At 46.7% G+C, this 14,687-nt stretch overlaps 1 protein-coding gene across 2 annotated transcripts in view; it reads left to right on the forward strand.

Moving 5' to 3' along the window:
• PAK5 (p21 (RAC1) activated kinase 5) overlaps positions 1–14,687 on the forward strand; it is an 86,237-nt gene that overhangs the window by 58,370 nt on the left and 13,180 nt on the right. For both annotated transcript variants that reach the window (XM_071582153.1, XM_071582152.1), the window contains exon 3: positions 9,130–9,930. In XM_071582153.1, the coding sequence (XP_071438254.1) occupies positions 9,130–9,930 (801 nt within the window). The remainder of the gene's footprint in view (positions 1–9,129; positions 9,931–14,687) is intronic.

A 14,687-nucleotide genomic window follows, 5' to 3' on the forward strand; every position in this document is an offset into this window, starting at 1 on the left:
CCCTGACTGCAGTGGAACGACCCAAGAGCCTCTGCCCTCCTAAGCAAGTGCCCCACTGCCAGAGCTGTCAGATGAAGGCAATTACTTCTCTAGGCGTAAAATTTTATCACACTGGAATTGACTTAAATATTTCAGAAAGCTCAATCAAACTGCAGCCAGAAATCTTTCACTGAGAAAAAAGCAACGGGATCATTAATTCGGTTAATGCTCCATCAGCCTTGCATTTGTTAATGGGCATGTTTGGGGCACGAGGGGAACCTCATCCAGGGAAATGTCATCTGAGCCACAAAGAAGGTTTATGCTGCAGTGCCACTTCATGAACTGCAGACTGTCCCTCTCTTCAGGCTCTTTTAATTGGTGCTGTTGGCTGAGAGCAAACTGCATTCTCCATGTTGACAGGCAATGCCTGTACTCTGTAACATGGATCTTTGCAGTAAATGCATGGATGAGCCAGACTGGAAAGAGGGGGCACTGGTTTTTACACCACCCACTCCGCGGTGCGGCTCCTCTCCCTGTGAAAATCCCACACTGATGCCTTTCTGACCCTTGTAGTACAATCTGTGACAGTGTCGTGGGCCTTGGTTGTAGAAAAACCTTTTGTTTAAGGTATATCAGCTGTGGGAAGACTCACATGATGTGCCCCACCAGTTCGCAGTGCTGATCACACAGAGATGTAAAATCCTGACTCTGTGCCATAGAAGCAGTGTCAGTGGATACCTCAGCACCATGTGGGAGACCCGCAGCAGTGGGAATTAAATATTTGTTTAATTCCTGCGATTTCTCGTGCCTTTGTGGAGAAAAGTGGGGTTTTGTTTTCCTCACACCTCCTCCACATAAAAACCCAGAAAAATAACAGTCTAGGCTGCAAATATTAAATGTAAGGACAACTGGCTGATACTACATGAAGATTGATGCCAGTTGTGCCTGCAGAGAATTCTGCATCCCTTTGGGCTCCCCCCAGCCCCCTGTGTGTTCCCCTTGCTGTCTCACCTCCCTGCAGTTTCTCGGGGGCAGAGCTGGCACCAAGCTCAGAGCATGGGCAGCACGGTCAGTTCACACCTCATTTAAAATGCATTTCTGCCATGCATTTGCCTTAGAAAGCCGTGATGCCAGAACTGAAAGAGGCACCAGGATTGCCACCACCCCTTGCTTCCTGTCCTGCTCCCTGCATCGTGGTGGGGATGAAGAGCTGTAGCGCAGAAGGCGACATTCCCACATCTGTCCCTTGGTGCATTAGGAATTCGAGCACAAACCGGTTCCCGAGCCCAGATATCTGAGGTACCAGTTAGAGACACTGGAGCTTCAGTGCATTGTATTAACTGCCCTGAATTCTGTCATTTGTATTTGGATATAAACTTAAGTCACACAGCCCTGCCTGTGGCAGGCTTTGGTCCTGGAACTGTGACATGTCATGAGCTTCCACTCTGCTCCTGTCTTCGTCTTACGAGACTGAAAAACAGAGTTGTGTTTCTTGGAGGGAAGGGTTTTTCTCATCTTCCCCAAATGTCCCCAGCTTTGCTTTGCTGGTTTTTAGCACAGTTGGAAGGCTCAGAGGTGCTGCTGCTGCAGTTTCTCCCATGACCACCGGGCGATGCCGAGCAGTGCGGAGACGGCTCTGCCTCAGGAGATCATGTGGAATTTGGTTTGCAACTTCCTTGGGGGAAAAAGATAATTCCACAGGGGCATTGGCAAATGACATGGCTTTGGAAGGGGGAAGATATGGTGCCTGGTCCTGTTGGTGTTCATCAGCAGGACAGGCCACAGGCTTCCCAGGTCACTGATCTTTTTCTTTTCTTGACAAAAAATGTTGATTTGACAAAATAGGAAACTTTGACATTGATGAACGGATTTTATCCAGAATGTAGCCAAAAAACTACAGTCTTTGGTGTGGTTTGCTGCAGTTTTTCAGCTTAGCAGGTCACTCTGTACACTTGTGCTGTGAAACCATAGCCTTAGGAAAATGCAGCACTGTGAAGAGGGCAGTTGAAATTCCTGCAGTTACTGGTTTTGAGAAATTTCATCATGTGGGACATTTTGCTTTTTCATTCCATCTTTGAATAAAAGAAAATTTTTGAGGGTCCTATGACTTTGGTTTGCAGTATCTCCACTACTGTCCCTGTGCAGTGCTGTATAACTCATCAGTAATACTTCCACCAATTTCCTCTTTCAAACTAAAACGTGTTAAGTCACATTTCACTCTCATTTGTGGTATGTCTGAGAGATCTGTGTGTATATATATTACATTAAAAATTGCATATATCAGGTATGTTTTAAGTAGGCCCAAAATAATTATTTTTGATGTTTTATATTATTTAATAGCATTTCAAGTGACATATAACAAGCATTTTTGTGTATTTAAAAAAATGTGGAAAAGTTACTAGAATGTAGGTATTTCAGTGGAATTGTAAAACTAAACGTTTTGTTAAAGTTGCTATATTTTAAAATGTCAAAAGAATTACCAGTGAGTGTGATTATAATGAAACGTTGCTCTTGTTGTTATGGAAACCAACTTTTAAAACTGCTGTGCAGGGTGACAAATTACACAGTGCTGTTTTGGTGAGCCCTTTTTTCATAGCTCTCCATTATTTTGCTTTTGAAGAATTTTAAACAGCTGGCACCAGTGTTAAGGATATTATAGTTCTCTCAAACCTTCAGCCGTACATTTATTTTGATCCATCGAGTAATACACAGTTTTCAGGCTGAGTAAATTTCATTTCTACATCATCAGTGTAAACCATTGTTGCCATCATCATCACCATCTACATCTTTCAACAACTAACATGTGGCCATGCCAGCGTTTTCCCATCTTCTCTCCTGTTGATGAGGCAGGATCGTGGCTCGTGCCCAGTCACTTCATGGCAAGGGTAGGGGACACTGTCTCGTGCTCCTGGTTTGGGCAGGGGACACTGTCTCTCTGTGGTGGGAAGGGCATGTTTGGTCCAGGGAACAGAGCCCCAAACCTCCTGGCCCAGCTGAGTCATTCAGCACCATGCAGTCTGCAGAATGCCTTCCCCAAGGAGGGAACTTTCTGGAATACCAGAAACGACTAATTTTTTTTACATTATTTTTACGTGGAGAATGAGAATATACGGAATTGGGAAGAAATTCATAACAGAAAATGTATGAGCTCTGAGGCTTACAGGTGTAAACCAAGCTCTAAATTACAGGCTTCAGGAAGGAATGTTCTGACACACTTTCCTGTCTGTTGTGTATTCCTTGTGACTAACTCTGAGTAATGGCTGTTTTGTAGACAGGCTGTAGATCAAAACTGGAGCAGATCCCATAGGCCACTACTGGAGGGTGCAGAGTGATAAATGACATCTCATCCCATCCAGCACCATTTCTCACTGCATACATGAGGAGTTTCTGTTGGAAAAGGCAGTTTCCAGAGTGATCTGTATGGCACAAGTGCCCTGAACTTCCCACTTAGGTTAATGTTTTGTATTACCATGGAGAAATGAGGTGTTTGGTTGGTGCCGAGGTGTCTGTATCTGCTCATTGTCTGCCAGGTGAGGAGACAGCAGCCCAAATACAGCGCTGACTTGCCCACTTTGTGTCATCTCCAGTCCTGTCTCAGGCTGAAACTTGGTGGACCCACAGCCAGAGGCTGGGTTGTGGTGTTCTGTCTCCCTCCCCTTTTGTCCAAAAAACAGGACTCGGGCACTTTTCAGGTCATTTATCCAATATCCAGGCTTGTCTCCTGCAGTGCAGTGAAGCATTGCCTGGGCTCTTCTGCTGTGGGCATGGGAAGCGCATTCTGCCATGATGCCATCATAAGGTGGGGGACAGAGGGGTGGAGTTATAGGAATATTTCTCAGTCCTTTTTCATGAGTCTTCCTCATTTGAGTGTGATTAAGCGTTCAGTGGAGCATGGTGGGGTCACAAGGACGGATCCAATGCCATCCTTTGGAAGGCAACTCGGAGGTTAGAACTTGTCCTCAAGTGAATATTCAATGGAGAAAAGCCTTAAGTGCACAGTGGAACCACTGACTAGAAAGCAGCTGTCCCAGGTCCCAGCTGTTCTCCCCAGGCCTTCAGCAGTCATCACTTTTCCTCCCTGGCAGTGTATTTACTTCTCCATGTAGAGTCAGCCATTGAAAACATGGGCAGGTCTTTATCTCTCCTCTCCCATCTTACCCTTTGGCCCTGGTCCTTGTGTCAGTCCTCAGAATGGCATCTCAGACCTCAAATTTAGCCTCACAAACATGGGAAAGGAGCCCACCTCATGGGGAACCTGGGCTGCTGGAGAAAGCAAGATTTGCTGGATGGTTGTGCCTGTCCCCAGGAGATTTGAGGGACTGCAGCTATTTCAAGGTCACAGAATCACAGAGTGGGTCAGGTTGGAAGGGACTGCAGTGGATCATCTCCCCCCACATCCCAGCTCCAGCAGGGTCATCCCAGAGCACATGGCACAGGATTGTGTTCTTGGACATCTCCCGTAAGGGAGATTCCACACCCTCTCTGGGCAGCCTGTTCATTGATGTGTCACCTGCACACTAAACAAGTTCTTCCTCCTCAAGTACTTTTTCTTCTGGTAAGAAGAGATGAAACACAGATCCATGACACCTCTTACACTCTTGGCTGCAGCTGTAAAACTCTGTTACTTATAGGGAAATTCAGAGTTTTTCTTCTGATCTGATGAGAAGGATTAGTGCTTTTCTCCAAGGCAGTGCTGTTCACATTTGCTTACACCATGGAGTAAAACAACCCAGCTTTGAATACTTTGAATGTCTTGCAACACAAGAAGATAAATTAGTGACACACCCATCACTTTGATTACTCTGACCGTCTGTGCTTTATACACCTTTTCTTAAGAAAATATTTGATTTTCAGCTATGCATAGGCTGTGCTTTTGGTTTATGTACAATGCAGATGAGGGGAGAAGCTGGCTAGAGGCAAAACCAGAGTTTAGATTGGCTGTTTATAAGGGCGACCTTTCCTTAAAACACCTTTTTTTTTCACCCTGCACATCACAGAGATTTAAAATCCTCATTGACTTCTGAAAACGCAGCTCTGGGAGGACAAAGGATGATATATTCTTAACGAGTACCTAAGGTATAGTAGTTTTAAAGACAATAAATGCAAGGTCACATTAGGGCAAAACAGTTAATTACCCACTTCATTATTGTCAAGGTTAATACAGTATTTGAGTGCAGAAGCTGTTTTTCATCTCCTTTTGGAAACAAGGCAAGACAGCATTTCTTACAGACAGATCCATTATGGCTTATCACCGCAGGACAGAGCGCTCCAGACACACCATGAGGGATGTCTCCTGTCACCAGGCTCCAGAGGAAATGCCAGACCTGTCCAGGGAGCAGTGGGAATGAAGGCAGAGCTGCAGCTCCAGCCTCCGTGCCCCATTGATTTAACCTGTGACGGGAACGGGAGCATAAAATCCACCAGCTCTGCTTCATCTCCTGGAACATCGATCCCCCCTGAGCTGCACAGTGCGCTGAAAGACGTCCTTTTATAAACACGGGGTATTGACCCTCCCAGCTCCCATCTCTCCGCAGCGAGCCCTGTGGAAGCTGTGCCTGCGGAAGGGCTCGATCCTGCTCTGTGCACACTGGAGGGTTGTGCTGGTTCCCTTTCGTGATCTCAACAGACACAAACAAAGGCCTCAGAAACCTCAGCCCATCAACCTTTGCAAATAGTGTTTGCTTTTAACTGTTTGCTTCAGCTTAAGTTACTTAGAAAACAATTTAGAAAATTTAGAAAACAATCTGTGTGAATATATGTAGAATATAGGGAAAAACAGAATTCCCACATTAAACAGAAGCACTTTTTTCCCAGTTTATAAAGCCTTTAAAATTGGGGAAAAGTAGTCTAGTTCCTATGACACTAATTACCAGCATAACTCTGTTTATATCACTTTTGATGTAGCCTTTTTCTGGTACATTTTCTTTCAAGGTTTATGTTTTGTTTTTTGAGGTAGAGTTAGAATTTCCCATCGTTTGTGATTCCTGCCTTTGTATTTCAGTCCCTGGAGGTTTTCACTCTGCTCCTGACAATGCAGGAACCACAGTCCAGATTCCCAAACCAAGACCCCACATCTTCAATTTGATCTTTCCACTGAAGTCATTCCTTTGACCTGGGTACTTATTTGGGCCCTTGCACTAACACTGGGATCTCAGGTTTGGGAGTTTGGGCCATGGTTGTGCCAGCTCTCAGTCTCTGTTGTCTTTCTGAAAATACTGTGCTTCCCAGGAAAGCTGAGGAGGCTGTCAAGCCCCCAGCACACACCTTCTCTGTAGTGAGTGACTTCAGAACAAGTTAACGTGGCACAACATTTATTCCTTATAACATCTTCTTTGATTTTATTTTTTAATTCCTTATGCTCTGCTCATCCCTATAGGGCAATTACTCTTATTACTCCTATGGACTGATACCCAATTTGGGATATTAGTTTGGGTTTTAAGCCTAGTAGATGGTTCTGCCCACCAGGGAGGCACCCACTGTAGTTGAGATTTGTGTATAAACACCTTAAGCTGTATTCAGATAGCAGAATCCTTGACTATACAGCATTATTTCATAGGGTCTTGGTGAAACACTTTATCTTCTCTATGGACACTACAGTTCTTTTGGTAGGAATGGCACTAGATGTTTCCTTGGAAAAGATCAAGCTGGTGTACGCTGTCTGATTTAGCCAGGGGGCACCTCACCATGATCTGTGTCCTTCCATATGAGGGAAGTGCAAAATATAAAAACAGGGCACATAGGAATAGTGTTGTTCTTATTAGCAATAAGTAATTATCATAATTGATAATAATTTTTAGTAATACTGACTACTCAGTAGAAAATGTGCCTGTGGAGTAGGTAAGTTTATCCCCCCCTTGTGCTGGCCCTTTTAATTTTCTTGTGGTGTGAAGCCAATAGGAATTACAACCATCACCCTTGCAAGTCAGTGTTTGCCAGTGGTCATCCTTAAAATGCTGGGATAAAAGAACAGGCTTAAGTTCTTAATCCCCTTAACTTCATCAGTCAAGATGAGACAGCACTGAGATCCCAGAGCTGTCCCAGACAGCTTCTTCAGGCTGGGGCTTTGGTGGCTAATGCTTTTTTTTCTGAAAATCAGAATTTCCTATAAGACCATTTTACTGTTAGTACTATTTTTAAAACCTCATAATCAAAAAAGTTGCTCCCACACACGGACCTGTCTGCAGAAAATCCCTGAGCTGCAGGGATTTGTCATAAGTGAATTCCCTAACACAGAAACACTCGGCTGCATTCTCTAAATCTTCCTTCTGAAGGTATCTGAAAATCCTGGTTCCAGACAGTGTCTGCTTGGAGGAGCAGAGGGACAGCTCCTGGTCCCTGTAGCCAAAGGGTCTGCTGTGCTCCCAGGGTGTCCCTCTGGCCCCGAGGCCCTCCTGTGCAAACACAGCGCGGTTGCTCCAGGAAACCTCTCCTTTGTGAAGGCCAGTCCCGTGGAGAGTGTTAAATTGGCATTTTGCTCCTCAGCTGCATTTGCACAGGGGAGGTGGGGTGGCAGTTGGGCATTTCAATCTTGTTTTCAATTATAAGCATTTCATTGTCGAATGTTGCCGGTTTATTATGTGATAATTAAATATGAATGATCGCACAGTCATCCTGCCAGAGAGGCTGGAGCCGAATGAAACCAATTCCTCTCATCCTGCTGAATGGCTTTGGAGGCAAAAGCAGTGATCTATTTGCTGTCCCTTATTTTTGCTGTCCTATTGTTTCAGTATCACTGGCTTCAAAATAGCAAACCAGGCAAGTAATTACGGACATAAATCAGAGCAGGGAGCAGTGTGAGGTCAGGACTGCTTTGCTTTGAGCCTGCCTTTTCTCAGCTGCCTTTTGTGAGTTACACAGAACTACATTCCTGTTAATTTTGTGTAAAGTGATTTTATTAGTGATGAAATGCTTATTTTGACAAAGTTTGAGCCCCCTGCCTGCTTTTAGGCAGAGGCTGAGTGGCCTCTCTCTTGGTCTTTCAGTGAGTGCAGGATCAGTGGCCAGTCTGCACACCATGGTCAGCATTCAATATTCCATGATTAGTGTCCACAGTCAATGTGCCACATGGGCTGCAGCTCACAGGGGGAATCTCCTTGGGGTGACCACAAGGACTGTTTAAAAACTCACTAAGTTGAAGAAGATACAGCTGTAGATACTTAGCCACAGTAAATCAGCAAAGCGAGTGTGTTTTCAGTAGAGCTGCACTGATTTATGGCCCTGGCCACTAATCTGTACATCTTACTCTTGCTGGGTGTTTGTAAACGTGAAGTGGTGCTCAGTGGGAGCCAGCTGCTGAAAAATGGGGTCTTCAGGTGGTACTAACTAAAAACAGTCTTTCTCGAAGGAGAGCTCTAACCAAGCACTGCTGGCTCCCATCTTACCAGGAGCACCAGTGTTTTGGACAGAAAGGAATGGAGGGGAATCTGTGAAGGGCTTTGCAATGGTGGGACACAAACAAGGCATCCGTGATGTCCCAAAGCCATGGTTGTGCAGTGGTTTGCTTGATGCTGTGTATTGTAAGGACATGTAGTTAAGTATTTTTTCCCTCTTCCCCAAGTGTGTCTTATGCCAAGGTAACTAAGAGTTAGTCCCCAGTCACAATTCTGCTACTCAGAAACAGACTGTTTCATAAAAAAAGAAAAACCCCAAGAAAATCCAGTACCTACTAAACTATGTGCTACTTTCCATTCCAGCAGTTTGTTAAATTAACATGTAGAAGTGAACACTGAGTGATTTTCATTTAGCTTATGCATACCCTGCAAATCAGAGTCAGCCCGCCAGTTTGGCTTGATGTAGACAACTGAATAATAACAAATAAAAAATAAGTAGTAATTTTAAATGTTTAAATGTCTTTATTGTTGGCTTCTGAACACCCACCTCTTAAATAGGGCTTTTTAAGAGTGTCTTGGAGTTGCATGCCAAATCCCAGCTTACGGTCTACTGAATTTAACCCCATTTTATTTCTTCCTTTCTGTATGCCCTACTGTAAGTATTTATTCAGATTTTTTTCCCAGCAATGAGATACGTGACTGGAGAACATGACACCCCTACGGGTATTTCTGGGTGAATTGTAGACTTGTTTGCATATTGGTGGTCGTCTTGGTCAGGTATTAAACAAAAATTTAATAGAAACAATTTTTTTATTCCCAGACTATTGTTCGAGGAAATAAGCCTCGAAAGGACACTTCAATCAACGGCCTGCTGGAAGAGTTTGACAATATCTCAGTGACACGATCCAATTCCCTGCGGAAGGAAAGTCCTCCCACCCACCACCACCAAGGAAATGCAAACCATGTGCCAAGGCACCAGGAGGAAAATGGTTACATCACATATTCCCAGTACTCCAGTGAGTCAGACACTACAACAGACTATGTCGTGGAAAAATACCGAGACAAGACTGTTTATGGGGAAGAGCTGGACAGGTACTACAAGGGCAGCTACACCACAAAGCAGAACGGGCACATGATGAAGGTGACGTCCCGGGACATCTATTACTCAGAAGTGACACCCCTGCAGTCAGACCTCTCCAGGTTCCTCCCAGACTACCATGCACACCTGGACACAAAACCCAAACCGTTGGAATACGGCGGCCTAAAGCTGGAGTATCAGCGGATCCCCAGCGGATCCTCCCTGGACTACAGAGATCCCTTCCCCTACACCCCGTCCCGCGCGTCGGTGCAGAGCGAGTGCCCCAAGGAGAGGCTGGACTACGGGGACAGCAACTGGGGACACAGCCTGGCCAAGGAAGACTACGACAAGAGGCCCAAGTCCTCGTACGCGGACCCTGCGAGCCCTCAGCCCACCATGAGGCAGCGGTCCCGGTCGGGCTCAGGGCTGCAGGAGCCGGCCATGCCCTACGGAGCCAGCGCCTTCAAAGCACACCAGCAAGGACACTCCTACAGCTCCTACACCTACCCCCGCCTGTCCGAGACCGCCGCAGGCATCCCCAAGGTAACCTCCCACCCCTGGGATGGCACTGCCAGGGCAGGGGCAGCCTCTCCAGAAGGGGAGTGCAGAGAATTAGGCATGTGCAAAAGATCAGGGCAAGGAGCCTTTGCTTGGGCACACGATGCCAAATGCAGGTAACATCCCTGGGAGCTGCGTGGCTGCTGCTTGGTGGGTGTAGAAACTGGCCTGTTTTACTCAGGTGTATGAAAATGGTTGTCAGGGACCAGTGGGTTTAAGATATTTTTTAAAAGGCAGGTTTGGAGATGTCCGTCTTCCAAGGATTCTACTTGGAATTCCCAATAACCTCAAGTTCTTTGGCAATTTTTTATAGCATTGGGCGTTCATACTCCAGTGCAGATCTCAGCAGGAGGTGAAAACCTGCTGTGGTTTGTTTATCAGATGCTTTTGGGTTTGAATTGTTACTGTGCAAGACTGAAACTTCTGTGGTTTAGTATTTATATTATGTTTGTGCCATCTTTATATTACAAAGTTGATTAACCCTTCACCACTAATAACAGTTGGACTTTACCCCCCTCTGCTTTGCTTTTAAGCAGTGAAATGAAACCAAAGCAGCTTATCTCACTCAAAACATTGTAGATGTAGTTTAAAGAAAGGATTAATGTGCAAAAAAGCATTTGAACCATGTTTCCTACAAGCAGCTGCTCTGCACAAATCTGTGACCTGTTCTGCCACACGAGGAGTATTACCCACACAGGTTGTCTTGCCCTACCTTGCTGAAATTACTTGTTCACTTAAGAGAATACCACTTTTCTGACACCTCTAATCACGTAGCCATGATGATGACCTGCTCAAACATCTAATATTCTATTCTACAAGAGATGCTTTTTCAGCATAGCTTGCTCTGAACATTCCCGAGTTCCCCTGGCAACGGGCACTGAGATGATCGCTCATTTTTCCAAGTCTTGGGTTGCTGTGACTTCCCAAGTGTGCTGAGGTAGGGAGCTGTTGGGTGCATTAAGGCTGGAGGATAAATTGTAGGGGGGTAAAAAAGTTCTCAAGTCTTTTCAGATGTCTTTGCAAAGCTCAGGATGTAGTGGGAGGAGTGAGTGTGGCAGTAACTGAGCACCAGTGTGGCACTCCCTGTGGATCTTGGAAGTTGTGAGGAAAGTCTGGGGTGGGTTAGCTGCCATTTGCTTCACTGGAGGCCATCTGTTTATCAGAGCTTAGAAAGGAGAAGAATAAGTCTCTTGCACCTGCTTCTGCCAATTTTACAGCATTCAATAGGGCAGCAGACAAAGGTATATTTTACAGGACTCAAAGCACTCCAGACACTTTGAAAAATATTCCATTAAAATGCAGTAACAATTTTTATTAAAAAAAAGATGCCTCCATGCAAGATCCATTGTGAGCTGTTCCTCTCCTCAGAGCATCAAAACCACTCGTGCAGCCTTTGTGTATCAAAACTTGATGATTCACTGTTAAATGCAGCAGTTTCAATTCCCAAACCTGTCCACAGCTCCTGGAAGTGAGTAGCAGTTTCTTGTCTTGGATGATTGCTGAAGAATCTTCTTTTCGAGGAAGCATTAGTAAGATAATGGTTCATTAAATGGGCTTACTAAATGAGAATCACATCTCAAGTCAGATATTTTACAAATGGGATTGGCTTTAAAGTATAATTAAAAGGGGGGGAAGTGAGCAGTGAAAAGTCTGCAGGCACAAATGTATGGCATCAAAGTGCACTGAACAAAGATGTTCATTTTGGCTTGTAAATGTGAAGAGCAGACTTACTTCAGTAGTGTTTGCAGGTGATAGATGTCAGATAAATCAAATGTCTGCCTGGTTTCATCATCAGTGATGCAGTGAGACTGTGCAGGTGTAGGAGGCCGGAGGCTCAGATTTGGTTCCCTCCAAACCACCCCTATGTTAACCCACGTGCTCTCCTGTCCTGTAGATTAACTCCAGTAATACCTGCATGGGGGTCACAGGCTCTCTGTGTTACCCTCGCCACACAGAGTTTACATTCCACTTTCTTCAATGGAGTCACATCAATATTGTCTCACAATATCAAACTTATCCTGCCAGCTCTACTGATTTTTGGCCACTGTACTGCAGGTTTTCTTTTTACCGTCCTACTCATCGCAGGCAGCCCTCTTAGCTCTTGGCACAGGGCCCTGTTGTTTCAGAGATCCTTTCCCTGTCATTTCCCAGTAGGAGCTCTCCATGACCCTCTCCTGTTCCTCCTCCAAGGGGCCTGCTCTCTCCTTAGCTGTACCTCAGCAGAGGTCTCTCTCTCTAATCCAGCTGCTACTCAGCACCATTGTCATCCTGCTGTTTGCAGGCACTCAGCACCACGAGGACATCTCCAGCCTGGCAAAGGCAGGGCCAAGCCTTTACTATCAGAAACCTTTCCCTTTTTTCCTTCTCATTCACACACAAGTAGCTTTACCTGAGTGCTGCCTGCCACTTTTGTGCATGGAACAGGGAGTCTTGGGCATTTCCACCAGCAAAGCACCAGAGTAACCTTTGCCCTCATGATCAATGTCTGATTTACAGACCATCCCTTCTACCCCTTTTACTGAAACCTGATCAATCAGAAATGCATTCTGGGTTCCTGAGAGGTGAGTCCAGCTCGCCAGGGACTGGGAGGACGTGGGATGTGGCTGCTGGGCTGTGGCTGCAGGGCTGTGGCTGCCAGGCTGTGGCTGCCGGGCTGTGGCTGCAGGGCTGTGGCTGCAGGGCTGTGGCTGTAGGGCTGTGGCTGCAGAACTGTGGCTGCCGGGCTGTGGCTGCAGGGCTGTGGCTGCAGGGCTGTGGCTGCAGAACTGTGGCTGCAGGGCTGTGGCTGCAGGGCTGTGGCTGTAGGGCTGTGGCTGCAGAACTGTGGCTGCCGGGCTGTGGCTGCAGGCCTGTGGCTGTAGGGCTGTGGCTGCCAGGCTGTGGCTGTAGGGCTGTGGCTGCCGGGCTGTGGCTGTTGGGCTGTGGCTGTAGGGCTGTGGCTGCAGGGCTGTGGCTGCAGAACTGTGGCTGCCGGGCTGTGGCTGCCGGGCTGTGGCTGTTGGGCTGTGGCTGTAGGGCTGTGGCTGCAGGGCTGTGGCTGCAGAACTGTGGCTGCCGGGCTGTGGCTGCCGGGCTGTGGCTGTTGGGCTGTGGCTGTAGGGCTGTGGCTGCAGGGCTGTGGCTGCAGAACTGTGGCTGCCGGGCTGTGGCTGCCGGGCTGTGGCTGTTGGGCTGTGGCTGTAGGGCTGTGGCTGTAGGGCTGTGGCTGCCAGGCTGTGGCTGTTGGGCTGTGACTGTAGGGCTGTGGCTGCAGGGCTGTGGCTGCCATCTCTGCCGCAGTCCCACTGCAGAGCGCACAGGGACACCCGTTCAGCCGAGAGTCAAAGGGTCTGAAAGGGAGGAACCCTTCAGGACCAGCCAGATGTTTCCTCTGTGTGCAGTGCAGAACAGGCATCACTGTCATCAGAGTGGGGACTGAAATGAGTTTAAACACAGCATTCCAACCCCTGTTAGTGCTGAAAGGACCGGAGTGCTGCTGTGGCCGTGCGTGGGTGCGGGAGGTGCTGCGAGCTGGTGAAGCGACCCAGCTGGCGGCACCGTGATGGATGTGGTGTCAGGGCTTCAGCTGCTCCTTCGACCCCATCTTGAATGAGCACAGGACTGGTTTCTTCTTTCCTTTGTAGTACTTAAAGAATCTCCTTTCAGTAGGTAACTGCATTCAGTAGCAGAAATAGAATTATTAGTGGAATAAAGTGTGTTCGATTTTGCCGTGATGGCGAGCCCTGCGTCAGGACACAGCCTCGGAGGAGAGGTCCAGCTGACTGACTCAGCCTGACTTTCTGTAACATTTCTTGGGATACAGGAGGTAAATGGGCTTACATTGTATTGCAGTCCCAACCTCAAAAAGCTTTCAATAAGTGCACAGAGCATCTGAATTTTCATTCTAAAATTTCACTGCAGAATATATTTTGCCAGTGTCTTAAGCTTAGGGTGTCCTCAGAAGTACCAGGCATGGGTGAAAGCCTCGAATAATTCATTAGTGTGGATTAATCCAGGTTGAATTTCTAGACAAGGCTTTCCCCATCTCAATGGTTAAAAAGAAAATGGTATATTTACACCCAAAGCCATATATGTGTCCTACGTAAACAGATATATAGGACAGGGATGGATTGAGTTGCCCTCCCTCCACCAAACCATCTCAGCACTTTTCCACATTAATTAGTTTGGCAGATGTAATGTCCTTCACAAAATTCACGATGTCTCCAACTCTCTTCTATTCTGCGACCCCTGCCTGGCAGAGGGAGGGAGATCATGGCTGTAATCATGTGGGTTTTTGCTTAAGCAGAACCGGCATCCTGGGAGGCAACTGTACAGCACTGTTAGTGCTCGCTGGATGCTCCATATGGCTGGAAACTGTCAGTGTGTGTCTGGGATGGAAGCAGCCTCCAGCTTCACGTTTCCAAGGGAAATCTCTGAGCAGCCCCTCTGGAGAGGCATTCCCCCTTCCCTGCTAAACCTCTCGTGAAACAGAAGACTGGCACACCCGGCTCACGTGGGAGTCAGGAAGCGCCAATATAATGTTGCCCCGGAGGCTTTTCCCCTGCACTGAGGCGACTCCGAACTCCTCCTCCCCGTGCAGAGCCCACAGTGATAAATTGATGCTGCGGCAGATTTTTTTTTCTTTTTTTTTTTTTTTTGCAGTCTTAGCATAAAATGGTCAAATGATGTTCCACCGCAGAATTCAATTTCACAGTTCAGTTGGGTCCTTGATTACACTGCCAAATTCAGATTAATGTGCATTT

The sequence above is a fragment of the Pithys albifrons genome, chromosome 2 (genome assembly GCF_047495875.1).
Source record: "Pithys albifrons albifrons isolate INPA30051 chromosome 2, PitAlb_v1, whole genome shotgun sequence".
In the NCBI taxonomy this organism is placed as follows: Eukaryota; Metazoa; Chordata; class Aves; order Passeriformes; family Thamnophilidae; genus Pithys; species Pithys albifrons.